At 40.9% G+C, this 20145-nt stretch overlaps 1 protein-coding gene across 7 annotated transcripts in view; it reads right to left on the reverse strand.

Annotated features, from left to right (window-relative positions):
- Nucleotides 1-20145, reverse strand: part of NFATC2 (nuclear factor of activated T cells 2) — a 134942-nt gene that overhangs the window by 83848 nt on the left and 30949 nt on the right. For all 7 annotated transcript variants that reach the window (XM_065566006.1, XM_065566005.1, XM_065566004.1 and 4 more), the window contains exons 3-4: nt 19052-19220; nt 628-830 (exon numbers count right to left, since the gene is read on the reverse strand). In XM_065566006.1, coding sequence (XP_065422078.1) covers nt 628-830; nt 19052-19220 — 372 coding nt within the window. The remainder of the gene's footprint in view (nt 1-627; nt 831-19051; nt 19221-20145) is intronic.

The raw sequence follows: 20145 nt of genomic DNA on the forward strand, positions 1-20145 counted from the left end.
GTGACCTTGAGCAAGAGGCTTCACCCCTCAGTTTTTCTACCTGAAAAATGGGAATAATGAGACTGATCTCCTTTGTAAAGCACTTTGAGATTGACTGATGAACAGTTCCATGTATCAGCTGGGTATTATTATTAGCATTGTACCTTTGAGCTACATCGGCAAGGCTCTCTAGATTCCAAATCTACTCTCTTCAAAAAAGGGAGACTTTGTGAATCGTAACATGGCTTGCCAAATTCTGCGTTCTCACCAGATGATGTACAGCTGATAAGATCTACCTGTAACCCCTAATCCACCCCACATATCCTATGTCCCTCACTACGCTGCACAATATTTACACATTTCCTCTAGTTCATACCACTATTCATTGCTGAAGGGTTTCTCCCATCCCTGAAACATCATCATAAATTCTCCAAGCCCAAGTCATTCACACTGAGAACATTTATACCACTCTGGCATCGTAAAAAGGGCCTTAAGTGGTATAAGTTATAGTCACACCTAAAAATCTAGAACCTATCCCTAGCACAGGAAGTTGATTCATTTAAGTGATTCCTCCCCAAACAACACACATAAATTAATTCTGCCTTATCTCACATAGTAATAAGAGTTTTGCTGCAATAGCATCCTTACGTTGCTCTCATGTTGTTTTTGGGCTCCAGGGGGATCTCTAGAACTTTGGTGTTGCCTATGATTTTCTCATAGCTGGTGGTGGTAACAGTTTTGCCCGTAATGCGATGGACTTGATAGAAAGCATGAGGTTTAAGTATCCGTTCATCTGCTGTCCCAATGAAGATCTGAAGGCCCAGGGGTTTGTTCTCCATGTAACCATGAAGCTGTCAAGAAATCAAATCTATTAGCGCATGTTGTACTCCCAGTGCCCTCAGTCATGTAGACATTAAGACATATGCACAACACTAAAAGCAGTTCATCTCAACTCGTGTAAATGGGATTTTTTCCCCCCAGCAGCGCCTTCTGGAGACCTTGTTATACATGGAATACATCTAAGAAAAGATGAATGATTAATTATTCTTTGATTTTCAGTGGAGACAAGAAACCATATTGCCTCAGTATTGTTTTTGACTGCAATCTTTAAAAAAATCTGGGAAGTAACAGCGGAAGCTCTTGGCTGCTTGATTCAATCAGCCATTTTTGAAGCAGACAGACAGGAGGAGAGATACTGCTATTTTGCTCAGACTGGGTTTTGGAGCAAAGACCATCTTTTTGTTCTGTGTTTGTACAGCACCTAGCACACTGGGGTCCTGGGCCATGACTTGGGCTCCTAGGTGCAACAGCAAGATAGATAATAAAATAATAACAATAATAATAAACAAACACAAGTTTTTGAAGTACATTTGTTAAGAGATGAGCAAAACAGGGCTAGAATTTCTCTCTAGGCCAGAGACCAGGGAATATATATCTTTGTTTATTAACTTTAAAAATTATTAATCAAACCATTTGAAATTTCTCACATCACTGAAAATTAAAAACAGATATATCTACCACATAGCCAGGGATTTAGCTGAAAGGGAACTTTATGGCCTGAGGCATGCTAAATTTGTTTTCAATTACTTTGTCCGCATACAAAACCTTGATGAAGCCATACAAAGCAAACAGCACTGGAAGATCAGAGAACAAAACCATTAAGCTAATAGAATTCATGGCCAAAATCTTTTTTCTTCTTTTCACCAGTAAGCAGGAGGTATCTTTGCATAGAGTGATTAATTCACCCCCCTGGAAAGAGACCACATGCGGCATCAATGCATTGCTGGCAACCTCCCCTGGTATGGTAAATGTAAAGTAACACTCACAGTCCTCTGATACATTATGATTCACATAGCACATATTTGCCATGCATATGAAGACAGGATCCTTGTCCCAGAGATCTTACAACCTAAGGTCCCAATCTTGCAACCTTTACTCACATGAATGGTCCCACTGAAGTCAATGAAACTTATGTCCAAGAGAGTAAGGATCACTTGTGTGAGTAAAAGAGTTACTGGATCAAGCCCAGACACAGTTTGGTGCAATACATTGACAACAGTTCAGATGTAAGAAGGCCTGTCAAGAAGGTGTGAGTAACAGTAAGGGAAAAATTAGCATGGGGAAATAGTTTTTACTTTGAGTAATGACCCATCCGCTCCCAGTCTTTATTCAAGCCTAATGTAATGGTGTCCAGTTTGCAATTTTCCCCCCTACTGTTACTCACACCTTCTTGTCAACTGTTGGAAATGTGCCATCCTGATTATCACTACAAAAGTTTGTTTTCTCCTGTTGATAAATGATGACTCTTGTTACAGTTGGTATGGCCACACCCATTTTTTCATGTTCTCTGTGTATATATATCTTCCTACTGTATTTTCCACTGCATGCATCCGATGAAGTGGGTTTTAGCCCAGGAAAGCTTATGCTCAAATACATTTGTTAGTCTCTAAGGTGCCACAAGTATTCCTCGTTCTTTTTGCTGATACAGACTACCACAACTACCACTCTGAATATAGGATCATCTCCCAAGGCCAAGGCTTAATTTTTACACTTCTTTCAACAAAGCAGAAAATACAAATCTGGATTTCAGGATAGAGACTGAAAGCTGAGAATGATTTATGATTAGAAAACCCTGACAGGATATTTTGGGGGGTATTATAAGGTGAGCTATTCACAATAAAACTCCCCCAAACTATATACAGATTGGACTGGAGAAAAAACAACTCTTTTGAGTCACATTTGCCACAAGGGGAAAGAGAAGCCAGACATGATGTGTACCTTTCCATACGCTATTTTGGGATTTTAAGATCCTATTTCTTTTAGTTTAAAAAGGGGTTTTTTTTAAAAAACAACTTTGCTTTTGCATAACTCTTATAATATTAACATAGTCAGACACGGGCTGGTTTGTGACCTGAGGAAATGCAAGGCACTTTGGCAGATAAACAAATAACATCATTCAGAAAACAAGGAGACTTTTCTTGTTTGGTTTGCGGCAGCAATTGGGTTTTATAAACAAAATGGAAATTTGTGGCATGATTTGACTCACCATTTCATAAACAAGGTTCATTCATGTATTCAACATTGCATCTCTATATCAATATCAGTTAAAAATGATGTCTATGTTTAAGTGCATTATGAGGTTTAGAATTGCACACCCATAATTTTAAATGCAAAAACTCTGTGCATTTGCACGTATATTACCACTGTTGTGTGTATGTGTAGTAGAAGTCCAACAAGCCATTTGGAAACACAATTACCATACAAAATTGCAGTAACTGTGACCACAAATTAGGCAAGCAAATGAACATGAAATTTTGCTTATGCCATTCTAAACAAATGGACCAGTACATCCTACAAATGGCTGTAAACACAGATCCAAAATTCCCCAGACCTTTAAGAGGGAATTTGAAATTCAAATCTAGATCCAGATCTGCATTGGCCCTTGTCCCAATATTTGGCTGAACCAAAATCCCAGTTCTGAATACTCTTCAACTTTGCAGGGTTTGAAAACCCAAACTCATCTCTAAAGTGTAATACAGTGCACTCAGAATAAAGCCCATCACCTGAGACTCAAGGGGTGAATCCTTTAACATTGCTCAGTTACTGCAACTGAAAACTGCATGATAAACTTATAGTGTACATCAATGATAGAGGGGTAAATTCCCTAGAGTGTTCCAAGTGTGCTCTCATATACATATTACATGTATTTGTGTCTATAGGGAATTTAGTCGGACCTTCTTTGAAATATATTTACTGACTTAAGTTTACATTGACCACCCTACAGCTTATAAACAACAGAGATTTACCCCTTCAAAGACACCACTCATATTATATTTGTTGTGAGATGTGAGTTGTAGCCCCTTTGTACAAATGGGAAACCTGATGATTTAAGTGATGTGCTTATGGTCATACAGTGAATTAGTAACAGAGGAGCTCCCTAGCTCCCGCGGCTATGCACAGTGCAGTAGATCACACTAAAATAATTTGAAATGAATCTGGTATTCCAAGAATGAAGTTGTAACAATTGCTGACACCATTCCGCTCTGCTGGCCTTGCACTATTTATACGTCAGTATTTGTTACTTGATGTTTTTGTCTTCTTTAATTTGTAGACTTTTGGGGCCAAATTTGTAGTGGGCTTCTGTTTGGGCACCTGCACATTAGAAAATTACACACCTGGCTGCCTGTTGAATGAAGGCAAATTGTGATGAGTTTTGCACTAAGAAAAGTGGAGACACCTGCAAATCTTGTGGGCACCTTTTGGGAGCCCCACAGAAAATCTGGCCCCGTGTGATAGAAGTGCAAGTTTCATGACAGAGTGAATGTCATGGAGAATTTTTGTTTCCCCTTCATCCCAGCAGAGCTTCTCCTAGTCTGAATTTGCAGATCTTTCTCCCTGGAGGGGGATAAGGCTGCATCTTTAAAGTTGATCACATACATCTTCCTGTCTAGACAATGCAAGCCACTGCCAGAAGGAAAGTATAAAATAAGCGAATAAATTCACTGAACCTACTTATCAAAGATCTACAACCTATCCTGAAAGATGATCCCTCACTCTCACAGATCTTGGGAGACAGACCAGTCCTCGCTTACAGACAGCCCGCCAACCTGAGGCAAATACTCACCAGCAACCACACACCACACAACAAAAACAAAAAGAACAGGAGTACTTGTGGCACCTTAAAGACTAACAAATTTATTTGAGCATAACCTTTCGTGGGCTACAGCCCACTTCTTCAGATGTATAGAATGGAACATATAGTAAGGAGATATATATACATACAGAACATGAAAAGGTGGAAGTAGCCATATCAACTCTAAGAGGCTAATTAATTAAGATGAGCAATTATCAGCAGGAGAAAAAAGACTTTTGTAGTGATAATCAAGATGGCCCATCTATTTCCCCATGTTAAGTATCCTCACACCTCTTGTCAACTGTCTGAAATGGGCGATCTTGATTATCACTACAAAAGTTTTTTTCTCCTGATAATTGCTCATCTTAATTAATTAGCCTCTTAGAGTTGATATGGCTACTTCCACCTTTTTGTGTTCTGTATGTATATATATATATATCTCCTTACTATATGTTCCATTCTACGCATCCGATGAAGTGGGCTGTAGCCCACGAAAGCTTATGCTCAAATAAATGTGTTAGTCTCTAAGGTGCCACAAGTACTCCTGTTCTTTTTGCAGATACAGACTAACACGGCTGCTACTCTGAAACCTGCCAGTTTTGTTTGCTTGAAACTAATCAGCTCTCTTGCTCATTTCAGTTCACCACAACCTGAGGGCTGGTCTGTTAACTATTGCATATTACTTGCCAGCTCCCTGTGGAAGTCATTTCAGCTTCCCTCTGAATGAGATGCGTGCATACGTGTGTGTGTGTGGTGTGTGTGTGCGCGCGCACTTGCGGTCAGCTTTTAAAATAATGCACTGGTGATTCAGAGAGATATTCATCAGCCTCTGGTGAAAAATTTGGAAAACAGACCTGTGCTGGTTACATTCAATTAGAAGTAAATACAAAGCAGCGTGAGAAATCGCTTCCGCCTACTGCTTCCCTTTTCCTGCTGTACACGAAAAGATAAGAAAACACTTAGAAGCTCTCTCCTAAGTTTACAAGGAGTAGCATAGGATTTCAGCTTGCAGCTCCCGCTAGCTCAAATTGGATCTGCATGCCTGCTAAATTCCATACTCTCCTTTTAGACATGGAGAGGGGTTTCCACGTGAAACCAATGGCTCTCAACGTTTTTAACAATGAACTATTTCCCCATCCAAATTCTTCATCTTCCCTGTGTCTATTAAAATGCTCAGCTACATGAAAAGTAACATTAGGACACTACTGAGGAGACAGGGTGAAGATATACTTGTTTAGGTACCTCCTGCTTGCTTCACATTTTCTGTCTTGGCTGTTGAATTTATCTCCTGGGAGGAAGAATTTTACATTTGGTGTCTAATCACCTACTAATCATTAATTCTCTTAGACTGCAATGTTTCCAAGGATGCCCGCAGACCTTTATTCACAAATGTTCCAATCTGAACTGAAAGCCTCATTCTCTTGTCCCATGGAGACCAGGGTATCAATAGCTGTCACTAAGCACAAAGGCCTCATCCAGCCACTGTATCACAGAGCAGTCGGCATGCTTGTTTTAGTTAAAGCAATAAAGGGGAAACTTGTCACATGTTTTTGTTCAATGTAATGTAGTCAGGACATTCCAAGAGAACACAAGCCAGAGGAACTCTCTTCCCTCATTCTTTTTACTACTTAAAGAAGCAGCCTAAAAAGGCCTCAAACGATTATCATTTGAACATCTGATTCTGCTAAATGGTGACTTTTTATTATGCTCATTTTTTATGTTTTTTATTTTGATGATATTTGATTAACATTCCAGGGACCTGAATCTCATTTACGCTAATGTCTCTCTAATGAGATTCAGGCCCCAAGTGTTTGGGATTTCTGTTTCCAAAAGAGACAGTACTGGGTTAAGCTAGAGCTTTGGTGAAGAGGAGGCAATAGAGAGTCGTGGTTACAGCAAGTGATAGAGCGTGAGACCTATAGGTTCTATTCTTGACTCTTTTGGCGCTGACTTACTTTGAGACCTTGGGCAAGGCCATATGTCTTTCTGTGCCTCCCTTTCCTCTCCATTGTGTAGATAAACTATCTTGAGACAATGGTTCCAAGGTACTTTGAACACTTCTAAAGAAAGGTGCTATAGAAGCATAGTGTACATTATTATTAACTACATACCGAAATGTGGAGCCAATGCACTTCTGTGTAGTTATATTTCACGCCTACATTGGGTCATTGGTACCGTTTAGGAGGGGGAAAAATGCTTTTTGCTGTTGCTAGCAGGGCCGGCTCTAGGCACCAGCGTTCCAAACATGTGCTTGGGGCGGCACTTTTCAAGGGGCGGCACCCCGGTTTTTTTTTTTTTTTTTTTTTTTTGCTTGGGGCGGCAAAAAGCCTGGAGCCGGCCTTGCTTGCTAGCATGTGATTCTCTCCTTTTTCAAGCACTGGTGAAGTTAAAACATAATCTTCTCAAGCAGATTATCTAGTGTTTGGTTATCATTTCTGGAGTTCGACCAAAACAAACAAACAGATAACTGTAGGGGGTCGACCAACACACATGGGTTTTTAAAGGGAAAGTTACTGAGGAATAGACGCAAATGGAACAGGGTCGTTGATTCCTATATAAAGAGCCATATGTAGCAGCTGGTTATGGGTTTGCAGGTGTATTAATAGGCGAGATATATGAGGATTGTTTTACAGTGATGGATAAGCTTTATTATACTTGTGTGGAAATGTGAATTTACTTCATGTTAAGAAGGATAAACTGTATAATTTAAGGGATTCTATTTTCTGTTCATGTATGTTAATGACAAAAATAAAAAGTTTAAACAACACCATACACATCCTCTATGTCTCAAGTAAAACACAAAGGGTCTAATTCACCACGGGTGCAACTCTGACTGGTTAAGCACAGGGTAAGCAATCCTGGGGAAAATTAACCCATGCTAGCCTAGTCTGCGATTGCATGGCCACATTCCTGTGCCTGCTTCCACACACATGCTGTGTCTGGATATTTCAATCAGTAGAGCATCCCAAGATTCATAGCCTGCAATTCAGTATGCTGCCCTATGCTTTCATTCACAGGGTGGGGTGGGACAACTTATCTGCCCAGTCTAGGGATTGTGGGAAGAAATAGTCTACAGCCACAGAGTTCATTTCTTGGCATGCCCTCTCCAAGGGTCTGTCTCAACCCTGGGCTGTGGAAACTTTCTCCCCTCTTTGTGATAACCCCATGTTCCTTCTTCAGGGACGGGATTACTCTCTCTGGCCTGTCTCCATGTAAGCTGCAAGTCAGACTCCCTTGCCTTAACTATCCCCCAATATCCTATGAAGAGTCCGCTATTATAGGGAATGGCTTCAGAACTGCCACACACATACCTTGGGTGTTTCCCACCCTTGGGTGGGAATCACGTTATGCAGGACTCTGTAGCTGCCTCAGTTTCCCCACTTTCAACTGGGCTCAGCCACAGCACTACTGAGCTGTGCCTCAGTTTCCCCACGTTCAGCTGAGCTCTTGGCTGCAGCAACACTGAGCTGTGTGTGACGCTGGAGAAACTGCAAACAGGAAGCTTAGCAGAGGGGAGGAGGAAGCTGAGCAGAGGCAGAATGATAGTCCACTTCTGGTTGAGGAGGGGCCTATGGGAAAGGAGGGTAGGACTATCACATGTCAATTGTTGTGTCCACCTGCGGTTGCATGTCTTCACTGCAATCACCTCCAGACAGTAATAAGCATAATAAGCATTATTAACATCTACCACAGGGTCAGCCTTATAGCTCCAGGCATGGCGGTTGCCTCACTGTGTAACACTGATAAAGGAGTGTGAATGCAAAGCCGGTTCAGGGGAAAACCCAGAGCTGAGCTTAAGTTAAGCCTTCAGTAAAGATAAGAAGGCACAGCGTGGGAACAGCCTCTTTGAGTGGGGAGAGGTGAAGGAGAGTGAAGTGTCATTTGGTTAAATGTTTCTTTACCACCTCACTACCACAGTCCACTGCAACACGCCTCTCAGACTTCTGGGTAGTCGGAAGTGACAATGATGCTTCAGGTTTCAGAGTGGTAGCCGTGTTAGTCTGTATCCGTAAAAACAACGAGGCGTCCTTGTGGCACCTTAGAAACTAACAAATTTATTTGGGCATAAGCTTTTGTGGGCTAAAACCCACTTCATCAGATGCATGGAGTGAAAAATACACTAGGCAGGTATAAATATACAGCACATGAAAAGATGGGAGTTGCCTTACCGAGTGAGGGGTCAGTGCTAATGAGGTCAATTCAATTAGGGTGGATGTGGCCCATTCCCAACAGTTGACAAGAAGGGGTGAATATCAACAGATCCCTCTTTGTTAGTCTCTAAGGTGCCACAAGGACTCCTTATTTTTTTTTAATGATGCTTCAGATTCCAAATCCAATATACATTCTCCAGAATAGTTACTTGGTTTATAGCCCCCAGAGACTCTGCTGTGTAATTTAGACATAGCACAGTGCGCGAGAGTAACAAACAGTGCAGAAATTGGGTGAGGAAGGATGTAAGCTGCAGTGATAACATCTCAGTTACTCAGCTTTGCTACATGCACATCACCGTAATTCAGTTACATTTTATCAAATAAATAAATAAATAAATAAAATGAACACATGCACTGCAGGTGATGGAAGCAGCAGGGGGCTTCATGAAATGGGGACCGAGATTTCTTTGAAAACTGTGATGAAACGCTTATGGCACTAAGTTGACTAATAACACGAGAAACTCAGCAAAAACTCCACTGTGAAGCCCTCCATTCCGCACTTCCCTGTGGTTTCTCTCAGTACCTGCTAGAAAAACATAGTAGCATTGCTGAGCCCTTAAGCCATCCATTCATTAGTCATTTGTGTGAGCACTGTCTGATTTTCAGACGTACCTAGACACCTAACACCTATTCATTTCAATAGGATTTAGGCACCAAACACACTTAATCGCTCTGTTTCCCATCTGCTAAATGGAATACTAGTATTTCCCAGTGATGATAACTATATTAAAGATCGTAAGGTGCTCAGATACTACAGTAATAAATACGCACAATTACCTAACACAGATAGATTTTAAGATTGGAAGAAGGGGCCATTATGATCATCTAGTTCTGCATAATCTGGAGCAAAGAATCTAACCCAGTAATTTCTGTATCAAACCCATCATTTTTGTTTGAGCTAGAGCTTATCAATTAGAATGTTATCCAGTCTCAATTTAAAGCCTTCAAGTGATGGAGCATACACATGTCTCTAGGGGAATTGTTCCAATGCTTAATTGCCCTCACAGTTATTAAAGGAAGCATAGATAAGCCTGCACTTCTCCTCTTCCTTCAATTTTGCTTTACTATCAGGGGTTATACCTGACATTCCCTATTAACTAGTCTGGTTTCAGATGTCCATATAAACCAGCTGCAGGTTCCTCTAGGTTTACAGGAACTACATTTGATATATCTAGTCATTTCATTTTCTCTTTAGCTCCAGTGAACCTTTAGACTGTTACTTCCTCAAGGTAGGGAAATGTTAAGTGTTTGGCAAACTTCTAATGATACAGCACCATGTAACTATAAGGACAATTGACTGATCTGCCCTAATATTTGGCAAGATTCTTATAAAGATAATTTTTTAAATTAGCCCAAAATATAGGCCCGAATTTTCAGAACTGCATTGCTATCACTGCAATTTGCACACATAATTGAGGTAGATCTACCCACAAAACTATCAGTTTAGTGTCTAATTGGCCATTTACATGCACAATTATCATAGTTGCACAAACTACCCTAGTAATTTTGCACTTAAATTAGCCATGAAATGTATGTTCAGTTTGACATGTGCTGTTTTGAATATCTGGTCCATAATCTTTACAAGGAAGTCAGAGAAGAGGATTGGAGTGTGAATAAGGTTATTGCTTGCTAAGAAGGGGAAGTAGGTGGGTTGTCTGCTTCACTGAGTTCAACACAGTCTGTGCAGACAAAATGCTAAGCAAAGAGCAAACACACAGAACTTGATTCTGGAACCCGTGCTCACACTGAGGGTATGTTGACATTTCCAGCACTACAACACTGCAGCTACCTGCTGGAACGCTTCAATGTAGACACTACCTACGCTGAGAGGAGGGCTTCTCCCAAGAAGAGGCAGTAGGTAGGTCAATGGAAGAATTCTTCCGTTGACCTAGCACTGTCTACACTGGGGGTTAAGGTCAGTATAACTGCATTGCTCAGGGATGTGGATTTTTCACACCCCTGAGAAATGTAACCATACAGATGTAAGTTCTTAGTGGCACTTACCCAACTAGTCTCATTTTTTAAATCAATATAAAAGAAGTGAGAGAGCTCTCCTGACAACAAAATAAAACCACCCCTAATGAGGGGCGGTAGCTTCAGTGCCCGGAGAGCATCCCCCATCAACGAAGCACTGTCATTAAAATAAAAAAGCTTTTTGTCTTTAAAACTTTTGTCGTTCAAGGGGGTGTTTTTTTCACACCCTGAGCAGCAAAAGTTTTAACCACGAAAGTGCAGGGTAGACATAGCCTTAGTCCCACTCAGTGTGTGTTTGGATTGCAGTATCAAGCCCATAATCTTGTGTTATGTTTGCATCTGATGGTCTGGTTTTACTAGTAACCCTAAAAGTACTAGCTGAACATTAAACGTTACATATATGTAAAAGTCAGAGCCCTACAGGGAAGTCTGAGCTAGAAAACAATGTCCTCTTTGACTTGAAACCACAAGAGAACACCCACAGCAGAATGCTTGATTCAAAGAGGAAAGTAAAAAGTAAGTCTGTTATTATAAAACAAACTCCTCTGTGTTTCATTAACAGCTGGACAGTTGCAGCTTTTTTTAATTAATTTAAAAAGCGAGAGTCACAATGATCACTAAAGAGTTAAAAACGGGGTAGGAGAGAGGAAAATTTGGTGAGCGTGGTTGATTGAATGAGTCCCTTTTAAACGTCACTTCTCTCTCTTTGAACACAGGAAAAGAGCTCCACAGCAGCATGCAGCACACTACAGACTAGCCTAGGTAATATCAAATATTGCATTTTTCTAATGCCTTTCATCTCAGGATCTGATATTTTGCAGACATTAAGGCCTGGTCTACACTTGAAAGTTGTACCAGTATGTTGTACCAGTATGACTTATCAGGAGAGGCTGAGGGAACTGGGCTTATTTAGTCTGCAGAAGAGAAGAGTGAGGGGGGATTTGATAGCTGCCTTCAACTATCTGAAGGGGGATTCCAAAGAGGCTGGAGCTAGGCTGTTCTCAGTGGTGGCAGATGACAGAACAAGAAGCAATGGTCTCAAGTTGCAGTGGGGGAAGTCTAGGTTGGATATTAGAAACACTATTTCACTAGGAAGGTGGTGAAGCACTGGAATGGGTTACCAAGGGAGGTGGTGGAATCTCCTTCCTTAGAGGTTTTTAAGGCCCGGATTGACAAAGCCCTGGCTGGGATGATTTAGTTGGTATTGGTCCTGCTTTGAGCAGGGGATTGGACTAGATGACCTCCTGAGGTCTCTTCCAACCCTAATATTCTATGATTCTATGTTGGTTAAGGGGTATGATTTTTACCACTATCATTATACTGGTACAAGCCTAGTGTGGAAGCAGTTATATTAGTATAAAGATGCCTTATAGCTTATACCTTTCTTGTATGGCAATAGTTACACCTTAAAGAAGTACCTTTACACTGATATAACTGCATCCATACTGGGGTGGGTGAGGATGGGTTACTGATTTAGATATACTGGTGTAATTAGAGTAGTACACATTTCTACTACAGAAAAGGCCTCATCTTCATGGCACTCAAGCAAAGTAGGTCATATTATTATATCCATTGTATGGATAGGTATAAACTGAGGTACAAAGTGGTGAAGTCATTTGCCTGAGGACGCACAGTGATTCAGGGTCAGATCCAGGAAGAGAACTCAGGACTCCTGCCTGTCTTCCAGAAATTTGCTGGGATTTTCAAAGGTGCCTAAATTACTTGGGCTCTTAAATCACTTAGGTGTTTTGGAAAATCCCTCTCGAACACCACACTCAGTTGACCAGATCAACTTAGACTGGGGGGGGGGGGGGGGGGAATTAGTCTTTGATGAACAGTCAAGGCAGAATAACTGAGAATAATCACTTTCTGTTTAACAGTGAGAGAGAGATGCAAAATAACATAGCGCTTTTCATCCAAACACATCCCAATCCTTTACAAAGGTACATAAGCAATAGGGTGGGAGAGGAGTTTGTTGAAATAGGACCAAAGAGCAACAAGATGCCAGGGTTGTAAAAGTTCCTTTTAAATAATTATTGCTTACAAATCCTTTGAGTTGAGCGGCTCTATATAAATGAGAGATTTACAGCTGGAATCCACCATATCTAGGTAATAACAATAGCTTATTGCATGAATTCAGCTTACAGTTCTTCTGCAAGGAAATAAAGCCAATGGGTGAGGAACATTATTTTGTTAAAAATACAATTCTGAGAAGTAACTCGAGTTTTTGTGTTAAAAACCAAATATAGATTCCTTACTATGACTTTTCTTTAAAATTTTCCCCAAGTTTGAGCTTAAATTGTCCTGTTCCTGCTGTGCTCTTCACATGCAGGAGTTATGGTTTATGTATTACTCTCCATGCTTCAAAGCTTCTATTTCCAACATGCTTTAGAGCATGGGCCAGATTGTCATACAAGTCAGATGCAAAATGTGCTTGTCTAATTTGCACACATGTAAACAGAATAACTGTACACCACTAATTAACTACATGCAAGCACAATTATCCAAATTATATGTGCAATCTTTGCACAAATTAACTGCAACATAACATGCCTAACTTGGTTAAAAATCTGTCCTTTTGCCCATTATTAAAAGGCAGTCACCTCTGGGGAAGAGCACGGTGTCTGTTTAACAGCTCACAGAAACATTACACAACTGTTTAGGATATCATATTGAATCAAAAAGTAAAACTGTTTTAACTTTTCAAATAAATTCAGCCTTCTGCAAAGCCAATTTGGCACAAAGCCAAGGGGCTATTTAAACTCTATCTAAGTCCTGAAAATAGAACTTAACGGGGCTGAGGTTGTCCATAGGTTCTTGGGATGGTCCAAGGTGAATTTCACCTTAATTTAGCTTCTAATTTTTGAACTGAAGAGATCTTTCCTGTGCAAAATGTTCTTAATGAAACAGTTACAACCTCTTTACTGCATACAAAGAAAATCTCTTGGTCTGGGTTCACCTCCTTTTTTTTTTCCTGACTCAGTTTTCATACATACAAATATAGGATTTCAACAGTTTCCTGTGGGCACTAGAAAAAAAGAGAAGCCCAGCTAGCAATACTCACATTCCAGTGCTACTGCACACCCAGTTCCCTCAGGCAACTCTGAATTAAGTAATGTCAGTATTTCAGCATCATTAGCCACTGGGGGGAGGGGGGTTCAGGGGAACTTGAGCAGATCAAGGTTCAGTTCTTGATCCCCGTGTGATGCTGGGCAACTCAGTTATGTCTGTCTTAACCTCATTTCCCAATCTGTAAAATGGGGATAATAATATTTCCTCTCTCTGCCACCTTTTGTCTATCTTGTCTATTTATACTATAAGCCCTTCATGGCAGGGACTGTCTCTTAGTGTCCGGACGGTATCTAGCATAACCAGAACCTTGATCTTGGGTGGGGTCTCTAGACTGGGGCTATGTAATGTAAAATAATATCCTCCCCCACCCCATTTCTTGGCCTTCCAATGCCAATAAGCCTGATGGCAGCTTACAAGGAGGAAACTGAAGGTATCTGCAACTTCCTCCTTGAATTGTCAGTGACCATGCCAAACCGGTAAGAATATAGCATCATGCTAGCACCATTCTTTGTTCCTGACACACAGGCTTCTGTTGCTGTTCTCAGAGATCTAACACAATGTAAAATACAAAAGCAAATGTCCCAGATCAGTGGTTTTCAACCTGTGGTCCGCAGCCCCCTGGGGGTCTGCAGACTATGTCTAAGATTTCCAAAGGGGTCCACACCTCCATTCGAAATTTTGTAGGGGGCCACAAATGAAAAAAGGTTGAGAACCACTGCCCTAGTTCAATATGGCTTATCCAGTCAGTGGCTCTAGCATTGTTCTGCCACTCTTGGGAGCATGGCAGTGGTGCAGGCTCCCCGTGCAGCGCTCCAAATGTTCTGCGCTAAACACATGAAGAAGAGGAAGCAGCCTCAGAATGATCAACCACAAGATAAAACTGAAAGGATATGAGATCTGCCGGCTCATAGCTTCCGAGCACCCAAAAACAGCAGCTTGCATGCAAAACACAGATTTAAGAGAAAAAAAAATGCAGGCCAACACCATGCCGTAAAAATTAATCAATATAATAGAGAGGGAAAATGTTCTCCTTACAAAGAATTTCTGGGTAATGCAGGCACACACACGATCTCTCTCAACCTATGTTAGAAGGATTTTTAAAAGAGGGATTATTTCCGAGAGAGGATAGTCGAAATGGTGGAATCAGACATTAACGGTGGAATCAAATAGGATGAATGGGACAAATTCATCCCTCATGTAACTCTGCTGAAGACAATGGAGTTCCTACAAGTGGGGTGAGTTTGGCACATCGGATATAAGCACCATGTGGACAGCAATAAAGAGAACTATACAGGATCAGACTTCGAAAAGGCAGTACAGGGAGGTGCTAGCAAAAACCTTCCAAGGAAACCCAATGACATGTTTTATGATCTGTCAAAGATAGGTGGTCATGGGTCTGTAGTTTCAAGTTATCTGACTGCTGGACAACTGCAGCCCCATCGACACTGTGCAGGCAGCATCAGCTTCCTATTTTGAGTCTTAAAAGGAAGAGAACTTGCTGAACATTAATTTTCATTAGTTAATAGACCATTCCCAGCCAGTTGCTAAAAGGCTCCTGTACATTTTCAGCAACACAGTCTCTACTAGTTATAATCATAACCACCACCACCACTCGCCTGCTTTATTTCTTTCACTTCTGTACAATTTAAACTAAAAAGGAGTGAATACAAAAGTTGAAATGTACTGAGGGGAAGAAATAAAAATCAGTGCCAAGCAAATTTTATTACCTAAAAGCTTTGGATTTTACTAGCCTGCTCTGGTTTCAGATGTCATAAACCATACAGGTGTAACGCTGTCATATTGCTCTCAGGGCCGGCTCCAGGCACCAGCTTAACAAGCAGGTGCTTGGGGCGGCCAAGAGAGAGGGGCGGCACCTGCAGCAATTCGGGGGCGGCAGGTCCCTCACTCCCTCTCAATCATGGCTTTTTTTTTTTTTTTGCTTGGGGTGGCAGAAATGCTGGAGCCAGCCCTGATTGCTCTGCACCCATATGAACCTTATTATGTTAGACTGAACTGAAATCCAGTGAATATTTCCAAGTTTAGAATAAATCCTCATAAAGAAACTGTCCATATTTTCCCCATATACATGCACATCTGTTCGGAAGCACATCTGTTTGAGAGAGTATAACATTAATCTTTTGAATTTGCAGTTCGGTATCCTTAAATCTGACTGTAAAATTATGATAAAACTCGAAATATCTGTTCCTGTCTCCACCAGGAAATGTAAATCCCTCTTTGACTGCTATCGATTAAAGGAAAGAAGTGAAGCGCTGTTATTTCCCCCCACCTCTATCCCTTCATGTCATAAGAATCCCCTTCACTGTGATAAACATCCCACTGGTGGGCATTATCTTGGGAAGGTAAATGATACCGACTTGTAAGCAACATAAGGAATGAGTAAGTGCTGATTGGTCATTTATGTCATAGAGCCATATGATTTAATACATACTGTCCTGGGTCATGAATTTGTCAGCTCCATAAACTAAGCGATTGCAAATGTTTAAATCAACAGGCTGAGGTACACCAAATACAGGATTGCTGTTTATTGCCCTAAACCCCTTGCTCACACTCCTTACACATAAGCACAGTCCAGAAGAAATAAATAAGGACCACTCACGTAAGGGCCAAGGTCTCGATCCTGCAAGATGCTGAGCACTCTGGCCTGATCCAGGAAAACACTTACGCGTGTGCTTAAATTCAAGCATATGCTTAGACCCACTAAAGTCAGTGGGATTGTTCATGTGCTTAAAGTGTTTTGCTGGATCAGGCTAGAAGATTTAGTACCTGACAGTTCAAGCCCTGAATGCAAGAGGAAAGTTTGAAGGATCTGGCCCTGACTTTGGCTAATCAAAGTTAATTTTTGTATCTGTGACTGATATACTTGTATCATTTCCACATACTACTGTAACTTCTGGAAACACCAATCAAAAATTGTCCTTACTTCCTGAACAATATTAGCTGAAACCAGGGGGGACTAAGAAAGGTGATAGCTTAAAAGATTGCCATGTCCGACAGGAATACTGCTCAGTTACTCAGCCATCCTTTTATCCAAGACTTTTAATGGTGAAAGTGACAACGGTCCACCTTACAATGATATTAAATTCCATAAAATGATGTCTTAGATCATCTGTCTTTGTGCTAGACAAGGGGCCAAACTCTGCTCTCATTTAGACCAGTATAAATGTGAAGTTCTTCCTTTGATTTCAATGCATTTACACCAGTGTAACTCGGAGCAGAATTTGAGTCTGATCATTGATGTTTGGGTCAGACTCCAATGCACATGAACCATAGGTTGTATAAAAAACTCCCACTGTTTCTGTGATTACATCATCCCAATTCACAAGTGAGGTCCTGCCCTAAACTCACTTACCCTTTCCCTACAGACTAATGCACCCAATAAACATGTCTTCTCTCTATTTACAACTTCATAGCAGGCTATCAAACTTCTCCTTGAAATCAGTCCCAGCACTGTGTACTTAAATTGTCCTCCTGTCCCCGTATCACACCCCAACTGTTGCTGGTGTATGTATTTCCTATTGGGGTTGTATATCCAGAAAAAGGAAAAAAGGAATTGTTACAACAGATGACAACTGGAACTGCAAGCAAAGTATTAAATAAAGACATGATTCAGCATCTGCTCAGTGAATTAAATATATCCCAGGAAAAACATTAAAATGCATATGCTGAGGGATTAAACTAGGGAGAAGTGAATTTGTCTGGGCTAATTTCAAAGCCTACTAGTCTGGGCTAATTTCAAACCCTAATAGTACTTAAAACCCTACTATTAATCTGCTCAATTGGTAGGTGGGTTTGCTATCCACTTAGGAGAGACTTTGTAGAAAGGAGGCAGAGACAGAAGGAAATTCAATGGAAAAAAATAGGGTGAAGTAGTTGAGAAGAGAGAGGAGCAAAGGGAAAAGCAAACAGAGAGATTATGAAAAAAAATGAGCAAGCAATGGGGAGAGAGAAACTCTAAAAAGTAATGGAAAAGGGAAGCCTAGTTTGTATAGTGCCATGTACAGGACACCCGCCTGTGTCAGTCAAGCTTTTTGGGGTGGGGGATCTTGCAAACTGGCCCCATATTTTTCCAACTAAAGGGAAGCACAGGCTTCTCTTTAGTTGGAAAAATATGGGGCCAGCTTCTCCTCTCATTTGCATGGATGAGACTCAAGGAGTTATACTGATGTAAGCGAGAGGACAATAAGGTTTTACAAGTCTTTTAATCACAGATCAGGGCAGGGAAGAATTTACATTAGGGGGCAAAAAAGATTTGGGAACGCCAACTAGTTTGGAAAATTAATTTAAAAAATAGTTTTAATTGGTTTGCAAAACCTCAACCCTCATCCCCAGAGGATTATCTAGTTCTGTCTTAAATTAACTCACATGAGTTATGGGGAGCGTATTATTAACTCTTTGGAAACTGTAGCTGAATGTACACACTGCCCCAATCCAACTCTCATTAAAGTCAAAGGGCGTGGTCGCTGTCTGTTCTTTCACTGGACTGGAAGCTGGATGAGCCCTTAGCGTTTATTATCTGGAATAAAAAGACTCTACGGGTTAGATACATTCAGAAGTATGCTTGGCACCCTCTAGTTGGCAGGAATGTAATCTGCATAGCCCATGTAATCCAGTGAGAGAGAATGGCAAAGTGGTTCAAAGACAGTGAGATCAGCTGTGAGCATTCACTGGAAACTCCAGTGTGAACCCAACATTGAACTGATTTCTGAGGTTGAAAAATGGGGTAGGTAGTTATTTCACAAAATAATAACAATCACAAAAGGCCTGAAATGAAACAAAAAGAGGCTGTTTTGAGAGTTAAACTGGCTCAATTGGAAGTAGGAATTGTTGGACATCTAATGACAGAGAAAGAGGAGAGTCTGTTAGTCTATAAGGTGCCACAGGCCTCTTTGAGAGTCTGAATGTGATTTCTATTCCAGAAAAGTTGGTGTAAACTTTGGCCTCTGAGGTTTTCACAAACAAATCTCCATACTTTTTGAAGTTCACCATCGCTCAACTTCAGAGACCTCATACATGTTGGTGAGTGCAAACATGTTGCTTCTTTGTATTTATGTTTACACATGTCCCCCCATAGGGTTATCTCCATTACAAAATGAACTAACACGCTTCCCTATCCCCTACTCCCCAACCATCTGCACATTTCATTAATTCTAAAATCTCTTACCTGGACCACAGGATGGCTCCCCGTTGGTGCTTTGACTGCCCCTCGACTCCCCTCTGTTTCATAGTGTGCCCGATGGTGAGGTTTTGGCTGCACTTCAATGCGCAATTCATAAGAGCCAGACTGATTGGAGAGTGGCCACTCAAGAGGTGGGAGGGATGCAACAGGTACGCTGGACAGGAAAAGATCAGGCAGTTTGAAAAACTCTATGAGATGTAGGTGTGATGCTGGCAAACCAGCTAACCAACAAACCCATAACAACTTAACAAGAGGCATTGCAATTGTAATCATGACAATTCACTTGTGTGTAAATATCAAAGAGATGTAAGTAGACCAGCAATCACTAACCCATTCATCTTTAGTAACAGGAATCAAGGGAGATGCTAATGTATAAGGGAGATGCTAAATATCCTGTAGAAGTTTCCAATGTAACAAATTAGCTTGTAGATGCTAAGTCCCTTTCATGTCTTAATTGCCTTTACATCGGGTAGGAAGTGTGTTCAGTCAACATTAAGATCAAAGATGTGAGACACTGCATGAAACTAATAATATTACATATATTGTTTTCAGCTTATTTATCCCTGTAATAATGAATGACAGGCAGTTGCCTTATGTAAATCAGGCTACCTGGGTTACCTGTGGATGCATAGCAAATAGAATGTTAATTTCCAAGTGATGGGTCAGTGTGCACTCAACAAAGAAGAATCCGCAGTCACATGCTGCGCTCATCACACTTGACAGCCTGTTTCAGTTATAAAAGAAAGCTCAGACCCGATCCTGCTATCTCTGGTCTGCTGAACTTTTAACAGGGAAAGTTTAAGCTGTGGCACTGAGATCTCCAAGTAGTTACTTGAAATACCCTGGAAAATGCATGGAAAGGCTCTCACAGACTCTACATCTAAGCTGCCCTTTGGGTTCTAACCTTTTGGGATGATTCCTGAGAGACTTGTGTGCACGCCAGCAGATTCACCATCGCAGGTACAGCTCTGATCTAAGGACTGTGCAATCACTTGTAATGTATATGATCCTTTTCACCATTTAATAACTCTCTTCTTTTTTATTATTAATAAATCTTTAGTTACTTTACTGAGGATTGG

The sequence above is a fragment of the Chrysemys picta genome, chromosome 13 (genome assembly GCF_011386835.1).
Source record: "Chrysemys picta bellii isolate R12L10 chromosome 13, ASM1138683v2, whole genome shotgun sequence".
Lineage (NCBI taxonomy): Eukaryota > Metazoa > Chordata > Testudines > Emydidae > Chrysemys > Chrysemys picta.